Source organism: Asparagus officinalis, chromosome 6 (genome assembly GCF_001876935.1).
Source record: "Asparagus officinalis chromosome 6, Aspof.V1, whole genome shotgun sequence".
In the NCBI taxonomy this organism is placed as follows: Eukaryota; Viridiplantae; Streptophyta; class Magnoliopsida; order Asparagales; family Asparagaceae; genus Asparagus; species Asparagus officinalis.
Genome location: NC_033799.1, coordinates 27448863 through 27467698, shown reverse-complemented (window position 1 = coordinate 27467698; position 18836 = coordinate 27448863). Strand labels below are relative to the sequence as shown.

At 40.9% G+C, this 18836-nt stretch overlaps 1 protein-coding gene across 1 annotated transcript; it reads left to right on the top strand.

The window, feature by feature from the left end:
- On the top strand, positions 626-17707 carry LOC109845962 (zinc transporter 7-like). The gene is given in 8 exon segments (XM_020415189.1): positions 626-658; positions 660-692; positions 694-889; positions 892-939; positions 942-1027; positions 1030-1167; positions 11458-11607; positions 17107-17707. Coding segments are annotated over 8 exon segments (990 nt in total). The 3' UTR covers positions 17413-17707.

The window sequence follows — 18836 nt, the reverse complement described above, 5'->3', positions numbered from 1 at the left end:
ATAAACATTGTACGGCGTACCCTTTTAACCGAAAGCGGCGCTCGACCCCGTTCGGTGCTCGCAATAATGCCTGACTTCTTCGCCTCGCCAGTCACACTCGTCCACGTGTCCACCTCATCAACCCGCCGGATCATCATACCATATTCTACCCACCTGTATCCCTACGTATTTCTCCCGGTGCCCTGCACGTGCTCTTCTTCTCACGTGGCACCCCCGAAAGAAAAATTCCCGCTCCACACTGTTCTCGTCGTCGTCGAGCTGAAAGACGTCCACACACTCTCTCTCTCTGTTCGTAGCTGATTTGAAGTTCATTTCCTTGCGCGCAAGACTTTATCTTTATTCCTCCGGGGGGGTGAAAAAAATTATCTCGCAAGATGTCTCTTTTTGAGGTGAGCAAAACGCCTGTAAGAAAAAAAAAAAAAAAACTCCCTCTTTCTTCTTCAATTTCCTAAATTGTAATCAATTTGCAGGACCTCGATCTCGATTTAGACGCGACCCCCTTCCTCTCTCGCCTATCGGCGTCCATGTCGGCGGAATCCTGCTCCGGAGACGTCGCCGACGAAGTGCCGTGACGACGCGCGGCGTACGCGGATGAAGACGGCGCGCGGTCGTCGCGAATCCGTTGATGCGGCGCGCAGTGATCGGCGTCGCGATCCCGCCTCGCGGAAAGTAAGCGGCGGTTGCTCCGCGCCCGACGGCGGCCGTTTCGTTCTGCAGCGAAGTGCGTTCGCCGCCGGCGTGATTCTCGCTACTGGGTTCGTTCATGATGTTGGTGATGCTCAATCGGCGCTGACGGACCCCTGTTTGTCGAACAGAATCCGTGGAAGACGTTTCCTTTCTCGGTTTGGTGCGATGTTGGCGGCGTTGCTGACGCTGGTGGTTGATTTCGTGGGACGCAGTTTTATGAGAGGAAGCATAATGAGGAGGAGGCTGGGGTGAGGAGGATGCGGCGGCGGTGGCGACGGCGGGGGTAGCGGAGGAGGAGAGGATCATGGTGGTGCCGGTGATGATGACGTGGGCCATGGGAATGATGATGGGTGTGGGAAGATGCATGTTGTTGGGATGCATGCGCATGGACACGGGCATGAGCATGAGCATGGGGATGTGGGTGTGGAGGTGGATGATGGGCACGTGTCCTCACACGTGCGACATGTTGTTGTGTCACAGGTACCATCGACCTCTTTGTAGACTTATAGTTGCAAATTTATGATCTTCTTTTATATGTATGTGCCTAGTTTGGTTACTCTTGGGATTGAACTTGTTTGCTGATTATAAGCTAAATGGACTATAAGCCATTATTTTCGGTAAATTTAGTAGGTTGTCGTTCATTTTCAATAGATGTTTGGTAAATTGGTAGCTTATAAGCCGTCATCATTGTCAAAATGACTAAACATTTGACGGGGCTGAAGAGAGATAAATGGGGCTTGAAATTTTTGAAACGATGTGAAGGTATATTGGTCTTTTATGTGGTTAAATATTGTGACTTATAAGCCATTAAAAAATATAAACTTGCCAGTAACATGTGGTTGTGGAAATTTTAAGCATCCTTTCGAGAACTTCAATTGATTTGAGAAAAATTATTTTGTTAATCGTGCTTTTTGAATGAATATAGAACATAGAGAAGATATGCATGGTGGTGTACAAATTTTGTTATCATTTTAGGTGGAATATGCTTGCATACAAGGAATGGAAAGCCCCAAGTAACTAATGTTGTGTGTATTGAATATAATTGCTTATGGTGCAAGGTTGGATGGAAAAAGTACAATTATTAAAGTCCTTAGGATCCTTCTTTGTCAAGCATCACTTTTGTCAAACGATACCTTGCGTGATTAACTGAAGCTACAGTTTGCAATGGTCTAAGGCTATAAGCTCAGAATATATAAGATGTCATCCCAACACTTGGATTGAATAACTTTGTATTTATTCTGTTTAAACTTACTCTTTCTTGCAATTACACTCTAGTGTTATGTGATCTCTATATAGCCCTTTAATTAATATAGAAAGTATTAAATATCTTTATTATACACTGCTACAAAAGAATGGGGTTTTTTTATTTTAAGTATGGATTACTTCATGATGTTCCCTAATGAAGGCTAAGATCTTATTTTAAACCCCCAACATGTGCTTGCTTTGCTGCTGACAATTATAACACGCATTCATCTTTCAATAAGATGATTACTTTATTTTAGTTTGAACTTTCTGGGTAGGTAATTGTTAGATCTTATAAAAACTTGAGATCTAAACCATAAAGCCATGATTAATTCAAAGAGATTTACAAGAATCAAAAGAAAAGAGCGTAAACCTATACCTGAATTCATAGATTAAACTTGAGATAGGTTTTGGATCTTCTAACCTTAGGGTTTCTCTAGCCAAATTTTTCTCTAGATGAGGGTGAATAGAATTAGAGAATGTAACCCTAGATTAGGGACCATAACCCCTTATTTATAGATGTTGTACATTTATAATTTGGCCCCTCATCAAATCATAATTACAACATGATATCTGCACATATAACCCCATGATTATATTTAAATACCCATTAACCCAAATTGATTGATCACTTTAGTGGGTTATCCTGAAGGATAGCAATACACACAGATTAATCATATGTGTCCACAAATAGATTTAATTAGATTTAAATCCAACAATCTCCCACTTGGGCACCATATGATTCCTTAAATTGTGTATAACCTTATGAGCTCAAAATTGCTATTACTGAAAAGGTATTTCCGAACAATCTCGTCCATTGACTATATCAATATAGGATCAAAGCGGCCTTCGTCATATTTATCGTGACTCGACCCATCAATGGTCACATATACCAATACAATCAAACGACATAGATCAATCATGGATATGCAGCATAAAAATTACATGCAATGTGATCAGTACATGTTTATTTTCAACTGGTCCTACTTTAGTGATGTCAATACCAAACATAATGTAACAGAGTGTCTTAACTGAATACTTTATTCCGATCAGACAATATAACAAACACAAAGCACCATAAATACAAACTCCCACTAAATCATGATATCCTCAAATAACACCACACCCATATGAGCAGTGTGCTCATGAAAGACCTTGGGTGGCAATCCCTTAGTAAGAGGATCAGCTATCATGGAGTTTATCCCAATGTGCTCTATGGATATCTGTCCACTCTATACCCTTTCTTTCACAACCAGAAACTTAATGTCAATATGTTTTGACTTAGTTAAGCTCCTATTGTTATTGGAATATATTACTGCAGATTTATTGTCATAATATAACCTTAGTGGTCTTTTCATATTTTTCAAAATGCGCAGTCCCGTGACAAAGTTTCGCAGCCATATTCCCTGATTGGATGCATCATAGCAAGCTACAAATTTTGCTGCCATAGTGGAGGAAGCTACAAGTGTTTGTTTGATACTTTTCCATGATATAGCTCCTCCTGCTAACATATAAATATAGCCTGATGTAGACTTTCTGCTATCTTGGCATCCAGCAAAATCAGAATCAAAGTACCCAATGACCTCCAGTTATTCTAATTTTCTGTATGTGAGCATATAATCTTTTGTTTTCTGAAGATACCTCATAACCCTTCTGACTGCTGTCCAATGATCCATACCAGGGTTGCTTAAGTATCTGCCTAACATCCCAACAATGTACGCAATATCCGGACGCGTACATACCTGAGTATACATTAGACTTCCTACAGTCGAAGCATAAGGAATCTTCTGCATTTCCTAAATTTTAAGGTTACCTTTAGGGCACTGATTGAGACTAAATTTGTCTTCTTTAGCCACAGGGGTGTCTCCTGATCTACAGTCTTGCATGCCAAACCTTTTAAGTACCTTATCGATATAGATCTTTTGTGATAATCCAAGAATACCCCGAGAGCGATCTCGATGTATCTGGATTCCTAATATAAAAGAGTCGTCCCCAAGAACTTTCATCTCAAAATTCTTTGATAGAAATCTCTTGGTTTCGTGCAGCATGCCTATATCATTAGTGGCAAGCAATATGTCATCGACATACAGAACCATAAAGATATACTTACTCCCACTGAACTTGTGATATACACAGCCATCAACAATGTTCATCTCAAAATCGAACGGGATAATTATTTGTTGAAACTTATGATACCATTGACGCGGAGCTTGCTTGAGTCCATAGATGGATTTTCTTAATTTGCAGATCATATTCTTTGGGTCTCCTGACACAAACTTTTCTGTGCACCATATAAATCATCTCATCAATGTCTCCATTAAGAAATACAGTCTTAACATCCATTTGATGTAACTCAAGATCATAATGAGCAACAAGTGTCATGATTGTTCTGAAAGAGTCTTTCGATGAAACCGGAGAGAAAGTCCATGTATAATCAATGCCTTCCTTTTGAGTATAGCCTTTAGCCATAAGACGTGCCCTATACCTCTCCACATTACCACTTGCGTCCCGCTTGGTTTTAAAATTCCATTTACAACTAATTAGTTTTGTACCTTCTGGCAATGGGACAAGTTCCCAAACCTTATTGTCTTGCATAGACTTGTACTCTTCATTCATGGCATCAATCCACTGCTGAGAGTTAGAACTTTTCATGGCCTGAGAGAAGTTGATTGGATCATCTTCTAACATTCCACTACTTTCCTCATGTTCTTGAAGAAATACAATATAATCATCCGAAATAGCATTTCTCCTTTCTCTCGTGGATCTCCTTAATGGCACTGGTTCTTGAGGTTGTTGAGTTTGTTCTTCTGGAACAGGGAGTTGTTCAACATTATCATCTTGAGGTTCCGGATTTACTTCTTGAGCAACAACAGGTATAGGAACCTGAATATTGTCAAAAGTAACTGTATGGATTGGATCTGAAGCCAATTCCTCCTCAAAACTAATGTCTCTAACCTTATTTCTCCCCCCAAACTCAACTTAACATCCTCAAAGAATGTTGTTATTCCCGTCTTAAAAATATTCCTTAGTGTGGGATCATAAAACTTATAGCCCCTAGAGCGTTCAGAGTACCCAATAAAGTAGCTGCTAACTGTTTTGGAGTCCAATTTCTTTTCATTTGGCCTGTAAGGCCTTGCCTCAGCTGGACATCCCCAAATATGTAAGTACTTTAAACTGAGATTTCGACTAGTTCAAAGCTCATAAGATGTTTTAGCAACTGCTTTACTTGGTACTCTATTCAGAATGTAAGCTGCTGTCTTAAGTGCTTCTCCCCAGAGAGACTCTGGTAAAGAAGAAAGAGCAATCATACTTCTTACCATATTCTTAAGAGTCCTGTTTCGTCTTTCAGCTATACCATTCATGCTAGGTGAACCCGGCATGGTGTACTGTGGGACGATACCATATTCCTCTAGGTATCTAGCAAATGGTCATGGACGTTGTTCACCTGAACCATCATATCTACCGTAGTACTCACCACCATAATCAGATCTAACGGTTTTAATTCTTCTGTTGAGTTGATTCTCAACTTCAGCTTTATAGGCTTTGAACATATCCAGAGACTCAGATTTTTTATGAATAAGATATAGGTACCCATAACGTGAGTAATCATCTATGAATGATATAAAATATTGTTGATCATTCCAGGATTCCGTAGGGAATGACCCACAAATATTCGTATGTATCAATTCTAAGACATCCGAAGATCTGTTGGCACCTAATCTCTTAACTTTGGTCTGTTTTCCCTTGATATATTCAACACATACGTCGAAATCCGAAAAATCAAGGGAATCCAAAATGTCATCAGACACAAGACGCTCAACTCTACCTTTTGAGATATGAACCAAGCGCTTATGCCATAATGTCTCTGAATTTTCCTTATTTAATTTATGCTTAGTACCACGTGATTCCATATGTAAGGATTCATTATAAGAAGCAATTGTATCAAGCAAATATAGGTTGTCATAAGTACTCAAGTATCCGGTTCCCACAACATTTGAATTAAAAGATAAACTGAATTGTCTGTTTCCAAATGAACAAGAATAACCTGATTTGTCCAATACAGAAATAGAAATTAAATTCTGTTTAAAAGACGGTACTACAAAAGTATCTTTTAAATCCAAATAAGAACCAGTTCCTAACAACAACCTAAAGTGCCCAATTGCTTCCACATCTACCGATTGTTCGTCGCCCACAAAGATGTGTCTTTTAACATCACTTGGCTTTCGGTAGCTCAGGCAACCCTGCATAGAAACACTTATGTGAGTAGTAACACCAGAGTCTAACCACCAAGAGGTACTGAAGCTAAATTAATCTCAGAACAGACCAAAGTAAGTAACGTACCCTTATTAGCACGTCAGGCGTGATATTTTGTACAATCATTCTTTACGTGTCCAGGCTTGTTATAGAAAAAACAACCCTGATTATCCTTATGTTGTTTCTTCTGAACTGGACCCTTAGCAGCTTTATTATCATTCTTCATTTTCTTGCCCTTATCCTTAGAGGCATAGGCCAAATGAGTACTTTTTGTCTTATCTTGCTTCAACATGTCTTCTTCTTGCACGCAGTATGAAATGAGCTCATTTAGAGTCCATTTCTCCTTTTGACAGTTATAACTCCTTTTGACAGTTATAACTGACCTTAAACTGATTGAATTGTGCAGGAAGAGACAACAAAACCAGATGCACCAATAACTCATCACAAAGATCGAGTTTAAGTGCCTTAAGCTTAGAAGCAATATGAGACATTTCCATAATATACTCCATGATATTTCCTTTGCCCTTATACTTCATTGAAATCAAGCGAGCTAAGAGCGTGCTTGTTTCTACCATATCGTTTTTCACAAAACGCTTCTCAATTTCGGTAAGGAAATCTTTAGCCTTAGTAATCCCTAAGGATTCTATGCCCCCGAAGGCTTTCGGAATGCTACGCTTAATGATTATAAGACTCATGCGATTTGAACACTCCCACTTCTCATACTCCTTCTTTGCATCAGGAGTGCTATTCGTATTAAGAGGTTAGGATTGTTTAATTCTTAATGTAAGGTCTAGATCCATGCAGCCAAGAACAATTAATATGTTCTCTTTCTAAACCTTGAAGTTTGTCCTATTTAGCATGGGAATTGAGTTGATGTTAGCAGAAATTGTTGCAGTAGATGCATTAGCTGAAATAAAACAAAAATGCTCACATCAATAACCATAATTAGTAATCAATAAAATTCAAATAATGACGAATCCCATCCAAGATATCTGGCACAACATTAATATCAAGTTTTTGGACATTAATATTAACTTGTAAGTGATACCTTGTTGCAATGATCAAACATTGACAATAACTCATGTCAAATAATAAAACTATCTTTGGATCGACTCATTATTCACATGTAAACCTTATAATTGTCACACGCTTATCATCGCAGATGTATATACAGTCTAAATAAATATTAATCTTCCTTTGGGCCGATTAAATATTTACACGTAAGCATACACACAAACATCTCATATTCCTCATAAACAATCTACACAAGAGAGGTTACTTTGGCAACTTCTTATTTCAATTAATCAATTAGAGTGAGAGACAACCTTAATACATTAGTGTCATAATATTTGAATTAAATAATTGATTAAAAACCAAATTAAATTTAAATTAAATTAATTTAAATTTCCATAGCTTAAATAGGGCCCATAACTTAATTGAATAAATTAAGTATACCAAAGTGGACCCATAATTTAATATGAGAAGCTGAGGCTTAACCATAGTGAACACGAAGTTCGCTTGACTTCGAACGCGAGGTTCTTCTGTATTGAGTACGAGACTCACCTAAGCACGAACGCGAGGTTCGTCTGAAAATGAACGTGATGTTCAACTTGAGAACGAACGTGAGGTTCATTTAAAAAATGAACGCGAGGTTCGACTGAAAATGAACACAGGGTTCAACTTGAGAATGAACGCGAGGTTCGTTTGAAAAATGAACGCGAGGTTCGTCTGAAAACGAACGCGAGGTTCGACTTAAATTGAGTGCGAGGCTCACCTGAGAACTGAGCGCGAGGCTCACTTGAGAACTCAGCGTGAGGCTCACCTTAGAACTGAGCGTGAGGCTCACCTTAGACCGAACACGAGGTTCGTTTGATTTGAGCGCGATGCTCACTTGAGAACTGAGCGCGAGGCTCACCTTAGAACTGAGTGCGAGGCTCACCTTAGAACGAACACGAGGTTCGTTTGATTTGAGCGCGATGCTCACTTGAGAACGAACGCGAAGTCGGTTAAATTGAGCGCGTGGTGGAGGCTGTCTAAAAATCACAATGGATAGCTGATCCCTATCTAGCTCCTACGATGGAAGTCACAATCAGATGGCTGTCTAATCACTGTATTCGCAATCCCACAATCGCTACAAACACGGCCTCATTTCTGAGATGATTGATCTTGATGGTTGCGACAACAACATGACTAAGATTATATTAGCAACTATTAGAGATGCTGATAAACAGTACAATGATTTCAGAAATAAAAGGTTGGACGTAGTTGGTGAGTTGCTTGGTAGAGAGCTGTGGGCAAATATTCATCTAAAAACACTATGGATGTTGATTCCCGTCAAGTTCCTACAACGAAAGCTACAATCAAATAGCTTTCGGGTCGACAATCGAAAGCGGCAAATAAAGGACTTTTCACATAGATCGAGAAGAGTTATAATTCAACAACACTTCCGACAACTGATGAAAACTCTATTCAGCAGTCTTCACATTCTACAGTGAAAATTACAATCTGACGACTTTCACACCCTACAACAGGTAAAGCTAGGATTACTGAACAACGGTCCTCGCAACGCTTCACAGAAGAAGTTACAAGTAAAAAAGCTCCTTCTGAAACGCGGATGTCATCCCCGCGTTATAATTCTGGAAATGCAGGCGACCCTCGCATTTCCAAGCCACCCGCGCGTTCGTAGGGGTTCAACCAACACCGACCCCCGCGTTTCCAAGCCACAGACCAAACGTGAGTGACCCTCACGTTCGTAGGGGTCCAGCCAACACCGACCCCCGCGTTTCTAAGCTACAACAAACCAAAACGCGAGCGACCCTCACGTTCATCAATGTTCAGCCAACACCCAACTTCGCGTCTCAATTCTAAGACACGAAGTCGGGTTCTGAACGCCAGATTGGGCGTTTTGACTTGTTCAAACACGAGTCGAACGGTTTCAAAACTGTTTTCCTACGATCTGAGGAAATCACGCCCACTTAGGATCGGATTTAAAGGGCAGTTACAGCCTCTTATCCACCTATAAAAGCGAGTAAACTCAACTGACTTCAGGGTTTGATTTTTCTTGGCTTGAATCGACCATTGGAGGCTGGCTTTCGTTAGAACAGGGAAGCGGCGGGTTTAGATTTTTGGCATCTGAACCGTACGGGTTGGATTCGGAGGATCAAAACCACTCGGGTTTGTTGATTCAGCAACAGCAGCAGCAAAATCCTTGGAGATAGGATTTTTGAATCAAGTTCAGAAGATCAAATCTGAAAAGATTCTTCAACAACAAAATATCAGCTTGGTCATTAACCGAATTATCGGTTCTAACAACTCTATTAACAGAGTTCTAACTCGTTCAGAGTTCTTAAACTCGTTGAAGAGTTACTTATAAAACTTTCCACAGAAGTTCATCGTTCCCACGAGATAGAAGACGGTCGGATCGTCAACGGAGAGCAAATTCGACGCAAGCAATCGAAGGAGGCATTCCATCGCTACCGAGAAGAACCCAGTTTTAAACAAAGGAGAGAATCAAATTCGTTCTCTTCTCTTTTGTAATCAAATTATAATCAGAATCAAAGGAATACAAATTAATTTTCTTTGTTCTTTTCTTTGTCACGTGGCTCACCTGAGAACGAACGCGAAGTTCGTTTGAAGCTTTCAAGTCTCGCCAAAATCTGAGGTAACCACCTCCTTAATTTTCGCCACGTTTTCACGTACGAACCCTTAGGGTTTCAATCTGAAACCTCCGTCGTCATTGCTCCTGCACCCAAAGGTCAAAACCCTAGGGTTTCCTGACACCACTGTCGCTGTTGGAGTCGAGAGTGAGGCCGCCAGCGACGCTACGTAGGCGAGGAGCACGAGACCGATGACCAAAAAACCAAATAGATCCAAAATTTCTCGATTTTATTTCAAAAATAGATCCAGAATCGAAAAAAAAATTCGTGATTCAGATCCAAGAAAAAATTCCAAAATGGTACTGTTCACGACGAAATTTGTTACTGTTCATCCGAACGTTACTGTTCATCCGAGAACAATTCTTAATCAAAACCAGAGATTTTAAGATCAAAAACCCAATTTTTTTAAGAACTTAAACCCCTAAGAATTAATCACATATTTCTCTGATACCACTTGTTAGATCTTATAAAAACTTGAGATCTAAACCATAAAGCCATGATTAATTCAAAGAGATTTACAAGAATCAAAAGAAAAGAGCGGAAGTTTATACCTGAATCCATAGATTAAACTTGAGATGAGTTTTGGATCTTCTAACCTTAGGGTTTCTCTAGCTAAATTTTTCTCTAGATGGGGGTGAAGAAAATTAGAGAATATAACTCTAGATTAGGGACCATAACCCCTTATTTATAGATGTTGTACATTTGCAATTTGGCCCCTCATCAAATCACTTATTTATAGATGTTGTACATTTGCAATTTGGCCCCTCATCAAATCACAATTACAACCTGGTATCTGCACATATAACCCCATGATTATATTTAAATACCCATTAACCCAAATTGATTGATCACTTTAGTGGGTTGTCCTGAAGGATAGCAATACACACAGATTAATCATATGTGCCCACAAATAGATTTAATTAGATTTAAATCCAACAGTAATTACCTTCTACTTTCTTGTTCTTGTCATGTCTGCAGTTCTTTAATGTAGTTTGCATTATTATGGCTGTGCATAATCCTTGTAATAGTTGAATATATATATTTTTATGGTATTAGCGAACATGTTATACTTTCTCTCGGGGGTTTAGTGGATTCTGGAGTATATTACTAAACACTATCAGACCATGTATACTACCAAGCTTTGGAACTAAATATTTTCTGAAGCTCAAAGCTTTGATATTCCAATAATGCTTATGAAAGTCTTAAGGAGGAATCTTAAAGTTGGACTGTCATTCTCCAACATTTGGACATGGAAAAACCTTGAAAATCTCTATTGGTTACGGTATCTCTTGATTCTTTCCTGTTGGAAGCATTGTCTAGCATGGTGCCATTGTCTGACAAAAAATACTTGTTAATTATAAGGTTGTTGAGGCTGAGTTTGTTTATGTCCTTATAGAATTTCCCTTCCGAACAATGTCATAGAAAAATATTTAAACGAATAAGTCATAGCGTTCGTTTAGATTTTTCAGTAGATATAGAATTGTTCATGGTTATATGTTACTGTGTAAAATATTCCTAGAGTTCTTCTCCAGCTGGAACCAATTCAGTATGAAGATAAAAAGTACTAAATTAAGCATTACGTATTGCCCTTCTGACTGAACTTAGTATCACCTTACAGATTCTGGAGCTTGGAATTGTATCACATTCTGTGATCATTGGGCTATCTCTTGGTGTATCACAGAGCCCATGTACCATCCGCCCCCTCATTGCTGCTCTCTCCTTCCATCAGTTCTTCGAAGGTTTTGCACTTGGAGGATGCATCTCTCAGGTATATATTGATCATTAATTATATAGGGATTGCTTGTTTTGGTACTTGAAATTGTGATGGTTAATCTATCCTACCCATTAAGGGGAGTGTCCCTAGTTTGTAGGAGTCCATGTTAGTGGAAGAAGTTAGAAGTTAGTGGATAATGTTAGTGGAAGAAGTTAGAAGTTAGTGGATAATGTTAGTGGAAGAAGTTAGTGGATAATGTTAGTGGAAGAAGTTAAAAGTTAGTGGAAGAAGTTAGAAGTTAGTTAGTGGTATGATCTTATATATATGTAAGCAATCATGTAACTTTTATGCATGAAGAAGAAAAACTCCCTGCTCAAAAAATTCGGCTCTCTCTCCCTCTCTCTCTCTCTCTCTCTCTCTCTCTCTCGTGTTTTGTGACAAATCTCGGTAGGTACTTAGGCCGATCCCAATTCAAAGCCATCAAATGGTATCAGAGCGCAGTGTATGCCTAAGTTTCAACCGAGATCTGAAGATATAACGAGTGCGGAGAAGATGACGACCAAGGTGGGTTCGCTCACTCATCAATACCCGACGCTATCGAGAGATAACTAAGCTTCGTGGGCAATCAAGATAAAAGTCTACATGAAGGCTCAAGATGTGTGAGACGCTGTTGAGGCCGCGACAGACGTGACCGTGGAAGTCAGGAAGGATCAGATGGCGTTGGCGGCCATCTATCAGGGGATTCCTGAAGAGACTTTGATGGTGATTGCAGAGAAGCAGACGACAAAGGAGGGATGAGAGACGTTGAAAACAATGCATCTAGGAGCGGACCGTGTGAGGAACGCGAAGGTGCAGACCTTGAAGTCCGAGTTTGAACTTCTCCAGATGAAGGAGAATGACAACGTCGACGAAATTTCGACGAAATTGACAGGAGTCGTCAACAAGATCCGGACTTTAGGCGGCGAGATGCAGGAGAACTATATCGTCAGAAAGCTACTTCAAGCGGTACCGGAGAGGTTTCTTACTATCATCTTAACGATTGAGCAGTTCGGGGACATCGACAGCATGACACTCGAGGAGGCGATCGGGCGTCTCAAGGCCCACGAGGAGCGGACACGTGTTTTTTGAGACAATATCGACGACCACCTATTGTTGATGCATGCGGAGTGGCAAGAAAGGGGCAAGAAGAACAGTGGAAACTCCTTCTCAACATAGACGATTAGTGACGGCAGTGGACGAGGTCGACGTAGCTCGCCAGGAGGGCGAGAGTAGCACAAACGGTGGTCAAGACAAATCCAACATCAAGTGCTTTGATTGCGGAGTATATGGACACTTTCAGTCGGAGTGTCACAAGCAACGCCGTAATCACGATCAGGAGGCTCATCTCACCCGAGTCTATGACGAGGAGCCAACCTTGATGATGACTGTGTTAGAGGAATCATCCACTGTCATCTTGCTTAATGAGGAGAAGGTGGTGCCGAACTTACTCACAGCCGGGGAGACACAAGTTGACAATGACATTTGGTACCTAGACAACGGAGCTAGCAATCACATGACCTGACACCGAGGCAATTTCAAGGAGCACAACAAGAACATCACCGGAACCGTCAAGTTTGGTGATGGATCGACGGTAGAGATCAAGGGGAAAGGCTCTATCCTCTTCCAGTGCAACAACGGCGATCAAAGGATACTACCTAAGGTATATTATATTTCGAGCTTAAAATCCAATATCATTAGCCTTGGTTAGATGACTGAAGATGGAAGTAAAGTTGTTCTTGCTGATAAGTTCTTGAGGGTGTTTGATAGGAACAGTGCTCTCTTGATGAGGGTGACACGTTCAACTAACCGACTATACAGGATAGAGTTGAAGACATGCAGGCCGACATGTTTGATAGCAAACATTGATGATCCAGCTTGGTTGTGGCATACTCGCCTTGGGCATGTCAATTTCTTTGCCCTCAATATGATGACCGACAAGAGGATGGCTTCTAGGTTGCCAAAGATTGTGCACCCGAACCAAATATGCGAGGGATGCCTTGTCGCCAAGCAAACAAGACTTCCATTCCCTTTGCAAGCAAATTTTAGAGCTCAGAAGTCACTGGAATTATTACATGCCGATTTATGTGGCCCGATCACCCCATCTACACTTGTTGGTAACAAATATTTTCTCCTTGTTGTTGATGATTTCAGCCGGTGGATGTAGGTGTACATGTTGAAGGCCAAGAGTCAGGCCTGTGAAGCTTTCAAGAAGTTCAAGACTGAGGTGGAGAATGCATGTGGCCACAAGGTGAAGACCCTAAGAATAGACTGTGGTGGCAAGTTCTTGTCAAAGGAGCTTACTCAAGAGTCATCAAGCGTCATCTCACTGCATCGTACACCCCACAACAAAACGGTGTAATGGAGAGACACAATCACACGGTGATGGACATGGCAAGGAGCTTACTCAAGAGTATGCATATGCCAGGAACGATGTGGGGGAAAGCAGTCAGGCATGCGGTGTACTTCCTCAACCGACTACCAACCAAAGCGTTGTGCGATCTCACACCTTACGAAGCTTGGTTTGGTAAGAAACCTCATCTAGAACACTTGAGAACATTTGGATGTGTGGCATATGTGAAGGTTGTAGGAGCTTATCATAAGAAACTTGACGACCGGAGCACGTCAATGGTGTATATTGGCATAGAAGAAGGGAGCAAAGCACATCGCCTCTATGATCCTCAACACATCAAAGTTCATGTAAGCAGGGATGTTGCGTTCGAGGAAGGAAACGAATGGGAGTGGAGTGTAGACGGAGATGAAAGACCACCCAACTGGGTGGAGTTCACGATGGAAGGGGAATCAGCAGCTGGCCGATCCAGCTCACCGACAGCCGCCGGCCCAGGTGCAAATGCTGAGGCAGCGAGTCCCGCTGCATCGGAGGCGTTCGGAACACCGGGCACTCCTATCTCTCAAGATGAACCTATGCGCTACCGTTCCCTAGCAGATATTTATGCATAGACAGAGGTGGTTAACCTTCCCACAGAGTAACTATTTCTGGCCACTGAAGAACCCATGAGCTATGGTGAGGCTGCAACAGAGTAAGAATGGCGGACAGCCATGGAAAATGAGATGGAGGCCATCGAGAAGAATAAGACTTGGGTACTCACGGAGCTACCGCGGGGCTCCAAACCCATTGGCCTCAAATGGGTGTACAAGCTAAAGAAGGATAGTGATGGCAACATCCTCAAGCACAAGGCGAGACTTGTAGCGAAGGGCTACATTCAACAGCATGGCGTGGACTTCGATGAGGTGTTTGCACCTGTGGCGAGACTTGATACCATCAGGATGATCCTTGCTATATCAGCACAACGTGGATGGGAGGTGCACCATCTGGATGTCAAGTCGGCATTTCTAAATGGTGATCTCTAGGAAGAAGTGTATGTGGTCCAGCCTGAAGGGTTCGTTGTGAAGAAGGAAGAACACAAGGTCTACAAGCTTTCTAAGGCGCTCTACGGTCTACGCCAAGCACCAAGGGCGTGGAACACATGACTTGACAAATGCTTGAAGGGCATCGAGTTTGTAAGGTGCTCTCAAGAGCAAGCGGTATACACTAGGAGCAACGGAGGGGGTGTACTCATTGTTGGTGTGTACGTGGACGACTTGATCATTACGGGCTCAAGTGCGGATGAGATCAGGTTTTTCAAGCTGCAGATGATGAAGGAGTTTGAGATGAGCGACCTTGGGCTACTTTCCTACTATCTTGGTATAGAGGTGGACCAGAGAGGTGATTGCATTTCGCTAAGGCAGGCGGCCTACGCGAAGAAGATCTTGGTTCAGTTCGGAATGATGGATTGCAACCCGACCCAGTATCCTATGGAGGCAAAGCTAAAGTTTTAAAAGGACCCTGAAGTAACACCGGTGGACATGACACAGTATAGACGAGTCATTGGATGCTTGAGGTATCTAACTCACACCCGACCCGATATCTCTTATGCCGTGGGGATTGTGAGTAGGTACATGGAGAAGCCTACAATTGTGCATCGTCAGGTGGTCAAGCACATTCTGAGATACGTAAAGGGCACCGTGGCCTATAGATTAGTGTACAGACAGAGTCGATGCAGTGAAGAATTGGTGGGATTTACTGACAGTGATCTTGCGGGAGATGTTGATGACAGACGCATCACAGGCGGCATGACATTCTATCTAGGTGACAGTCTGGTCACTTGGACATCACAGAAGCATAAGACGGTGGCATTATCCTCTTGCGAGGCTGAGTTCATGGCGACAATAGCTGCAGCATGCCAAGGTATGTGGTTGAGGAGCTTAGACAGCAAAGTGACCAAAAGTGAGCCCAAGCCGGTTACTCTCTTCGTTGACAACAAGTCCGCGATTGCCTTGATGAAGAATCTAGTATTCCATGGAAGAAGCAAGCACATCGACACACGTTTCCATTTCATTCGTGAGTGTGTTGAACGAGGGCAGATTAAAGTGGAGTTCGTGAGCACGAGCGAGCAGCGAGCGGACATTCTCACAAAGGCACTAGCAAGGGTGAAGTTCATCGAAATGCGGGACCTGCTAGGAGTAAGGAACTTAGACTCTCGTCCAGATTAAGGGGGAGAATGTGATGGTTAATCTGTCCTACTCATTAAGGGGAGTGTCCCTAATTTGTAGGAGTCCATGTTAGTGGAAGAAGTTAGTGGAAGAAGTTAGAAGTTAGTGGAAGAAGTTAGAAGTTAGTGGATGATGTTAGTGGAAGAAGTTAGTGGATAATGTTAGTGGAAGAAGTTAGAAGTTAGTGGAAGAAGTTAGAAGCTAGTTAGTGGTATGATCTTATATATATGTAAGCAATCATGTAACTTTTATGCATGAAGAAGAAAAACTCCCTGCTCAAAAAATTCGGCTCTCTCTCCCTCTCTCTCTCTCTCTCTCTCTCTCTCTCTCTCTTTTTTCGTGACAAATCTCGGTAGGTACTTAGGCCAATCCCAATTCAAAGCCATCAGAAATCATGTTCCTCCAACTACATAGTATTAAAAAAGGATGCTTGATTTTTTTTCAGGAAAGAAAACGACGCTTGGTTAATTAATGTTTCTGCAACAACATGTTTACTGAAATTCCGGCCTCTAAATCAATCATGCAGTTGCAGTTGCACTAAAAATGAATGTAGTTGCAACTACATATTAGAAATTGTATATAACAGCAACCACATTATTTTTGGTCTTATCACGTTTCAACTAGGCTTATTTTTTAAAAACAAATGCGTAGAAAACTAATTTACAACTACACGTTTTAGTTGCAACTACATTTTAAACTCTAAATTATTTGGTTATAGCTGCACTAAAAATGAGTGTAATTGCAACCAGTTTTTATGGTGAAAATTGCATGAAAATAGACTAAAAATAATTAATTTATTTTTAACAGTTTGATAACATAGTTTGAGAGCATGTTATCCAAGCACTGTATTGCAACTACAACTCTTATAGTCGAAACATTAATTTAGACTGTTTCATCAAATGTGAACAACCAAAAAGCTGATCAGGATTAGTCTAATCGATCATCATTATTCGATCATTATAGGCGCAGTTCAACAACCTCTCAGCAGCACTAATGGCGTGCTTCTTTGCAATCACAACTCCAATGGGGATTGCAGTAGGAGCAGGGATATCATCGGTATACAATGCTAAGAGCCCTAGGGCACTAGTGGTGGAGGGCATATTAGATTCAATATCAGCAGGGATTCTAATCTACATGGCTCTTGTAGACCTAATCGCTGCAGATTTCCTTAGTCGCAGGATGAGCTCCAATGTCCGGCTTCAGGTGGCATCATATATTGCTCTCTTTCTCGGAGCCCTATCGATGTCCTCCCTTGCAATATGGGCTTAGCAAAGTGTAAAATATATAGGATGCCTCTGTATATTCATAAGATAGGTACAGTCACGGGATAACGGACTTCGTGCGCCTTCCGATGGTGATCCCTTTCATATAAACACTGGAATATAAATCTTATCAGAATATATGGAGTGGAGTGTTCTGAGCCATAAAAGAGGCAATCAAGGAAAACCAAATTGCCCCTCTATTATTCCGGTGAATGACTGAGACCATCCTACTCGTACGCAGGATGATCTGCTAACTTTGTGCTCTACATTGGCGGAGTGGAAAATTGCACTCTTGTCGTAGTGTTCCAATGTATATGAGAAGATTTGTGGCTCTCTCCAGTTTTTATTCTAGAGTGAGAATCTCTCAAACTCTTGTTCGTCTGTATTTGATAAGTTATTACACATTTAATTAAGGCATCATATTTTTTTTCTTATGTGTGGTGAGTGGTTGTGCTGATGAGAGCATCTAGCTATATGTTTGGTTAATGGTTTGAATTGTGCATCTCTTTTATGGGAAATTTGTATTCTTTCGGATGTATATATCACTAGAATTAATCCTGCTCTAAGAAAACCTTCAAACTTTTCTACATGCTCTTTGCGAAATTTACCTGCTCTTGGAGCATTTTATTATATTTTTTTGAGGTACACATCTCTAAATAGGATCATAAACTTTTTTTTTTGGGGGGGGGTGTCTTTTGTCATATTAATTATATCCTAAACTATTTCTTAGTTTTGTAGTAGTCCCCAATTCTTATGTCTAATTTATACCTCAAATTTATTTAGTTGTCTAAATGGCACTTTCAAAACTTTAACATAGTTAGTCTTTAAAGTCCTTTACTAATTTTATTAGGTAGAGGGTGAGCCTTAGCGTATCGGGAAAGGTTGCTGCCATGTGATCTGGAGGTCACAGGTTTGGATATCATAAATAGCCTCTCCGAGCCCACAACGGTAGGAGGCTCATGTGTCACGAACCGCCCCATTTTGGCTCAATTGAGTGCATTTGGACTCACTTATTCATGGTTAGGTCTATGAAGATCCTAGGGTTTTCTAGAGTTTTCTTGCATAATAAAGATATGATAAATATCTTGTATCTAGATCGAAGATTCTAGGAAAGTCCTGTTAGACCCTAGAGGGGGGGTGATTAGGGTCTTATGCTAATCTAATTTGATTTTATGTCAATTAAAACTAATAACAAGTTGTCCTAGCAAGTGTGAAATACAACAAGATATATAAGCTAGGATAAGCAATATAAACAAAGAGATATACCCTAGCAATGAGATATACTATGAGATATATGCAAGGATATACAAATTAACATAAGGGTGAAATAAACATAAACAAAACAAGAGTGATAGTGTGCAAATAAACAATGCAAACACACAATATGATCACGGAGTTCGGACATTCTGTCCTACGTCTCCGCTCCCCACT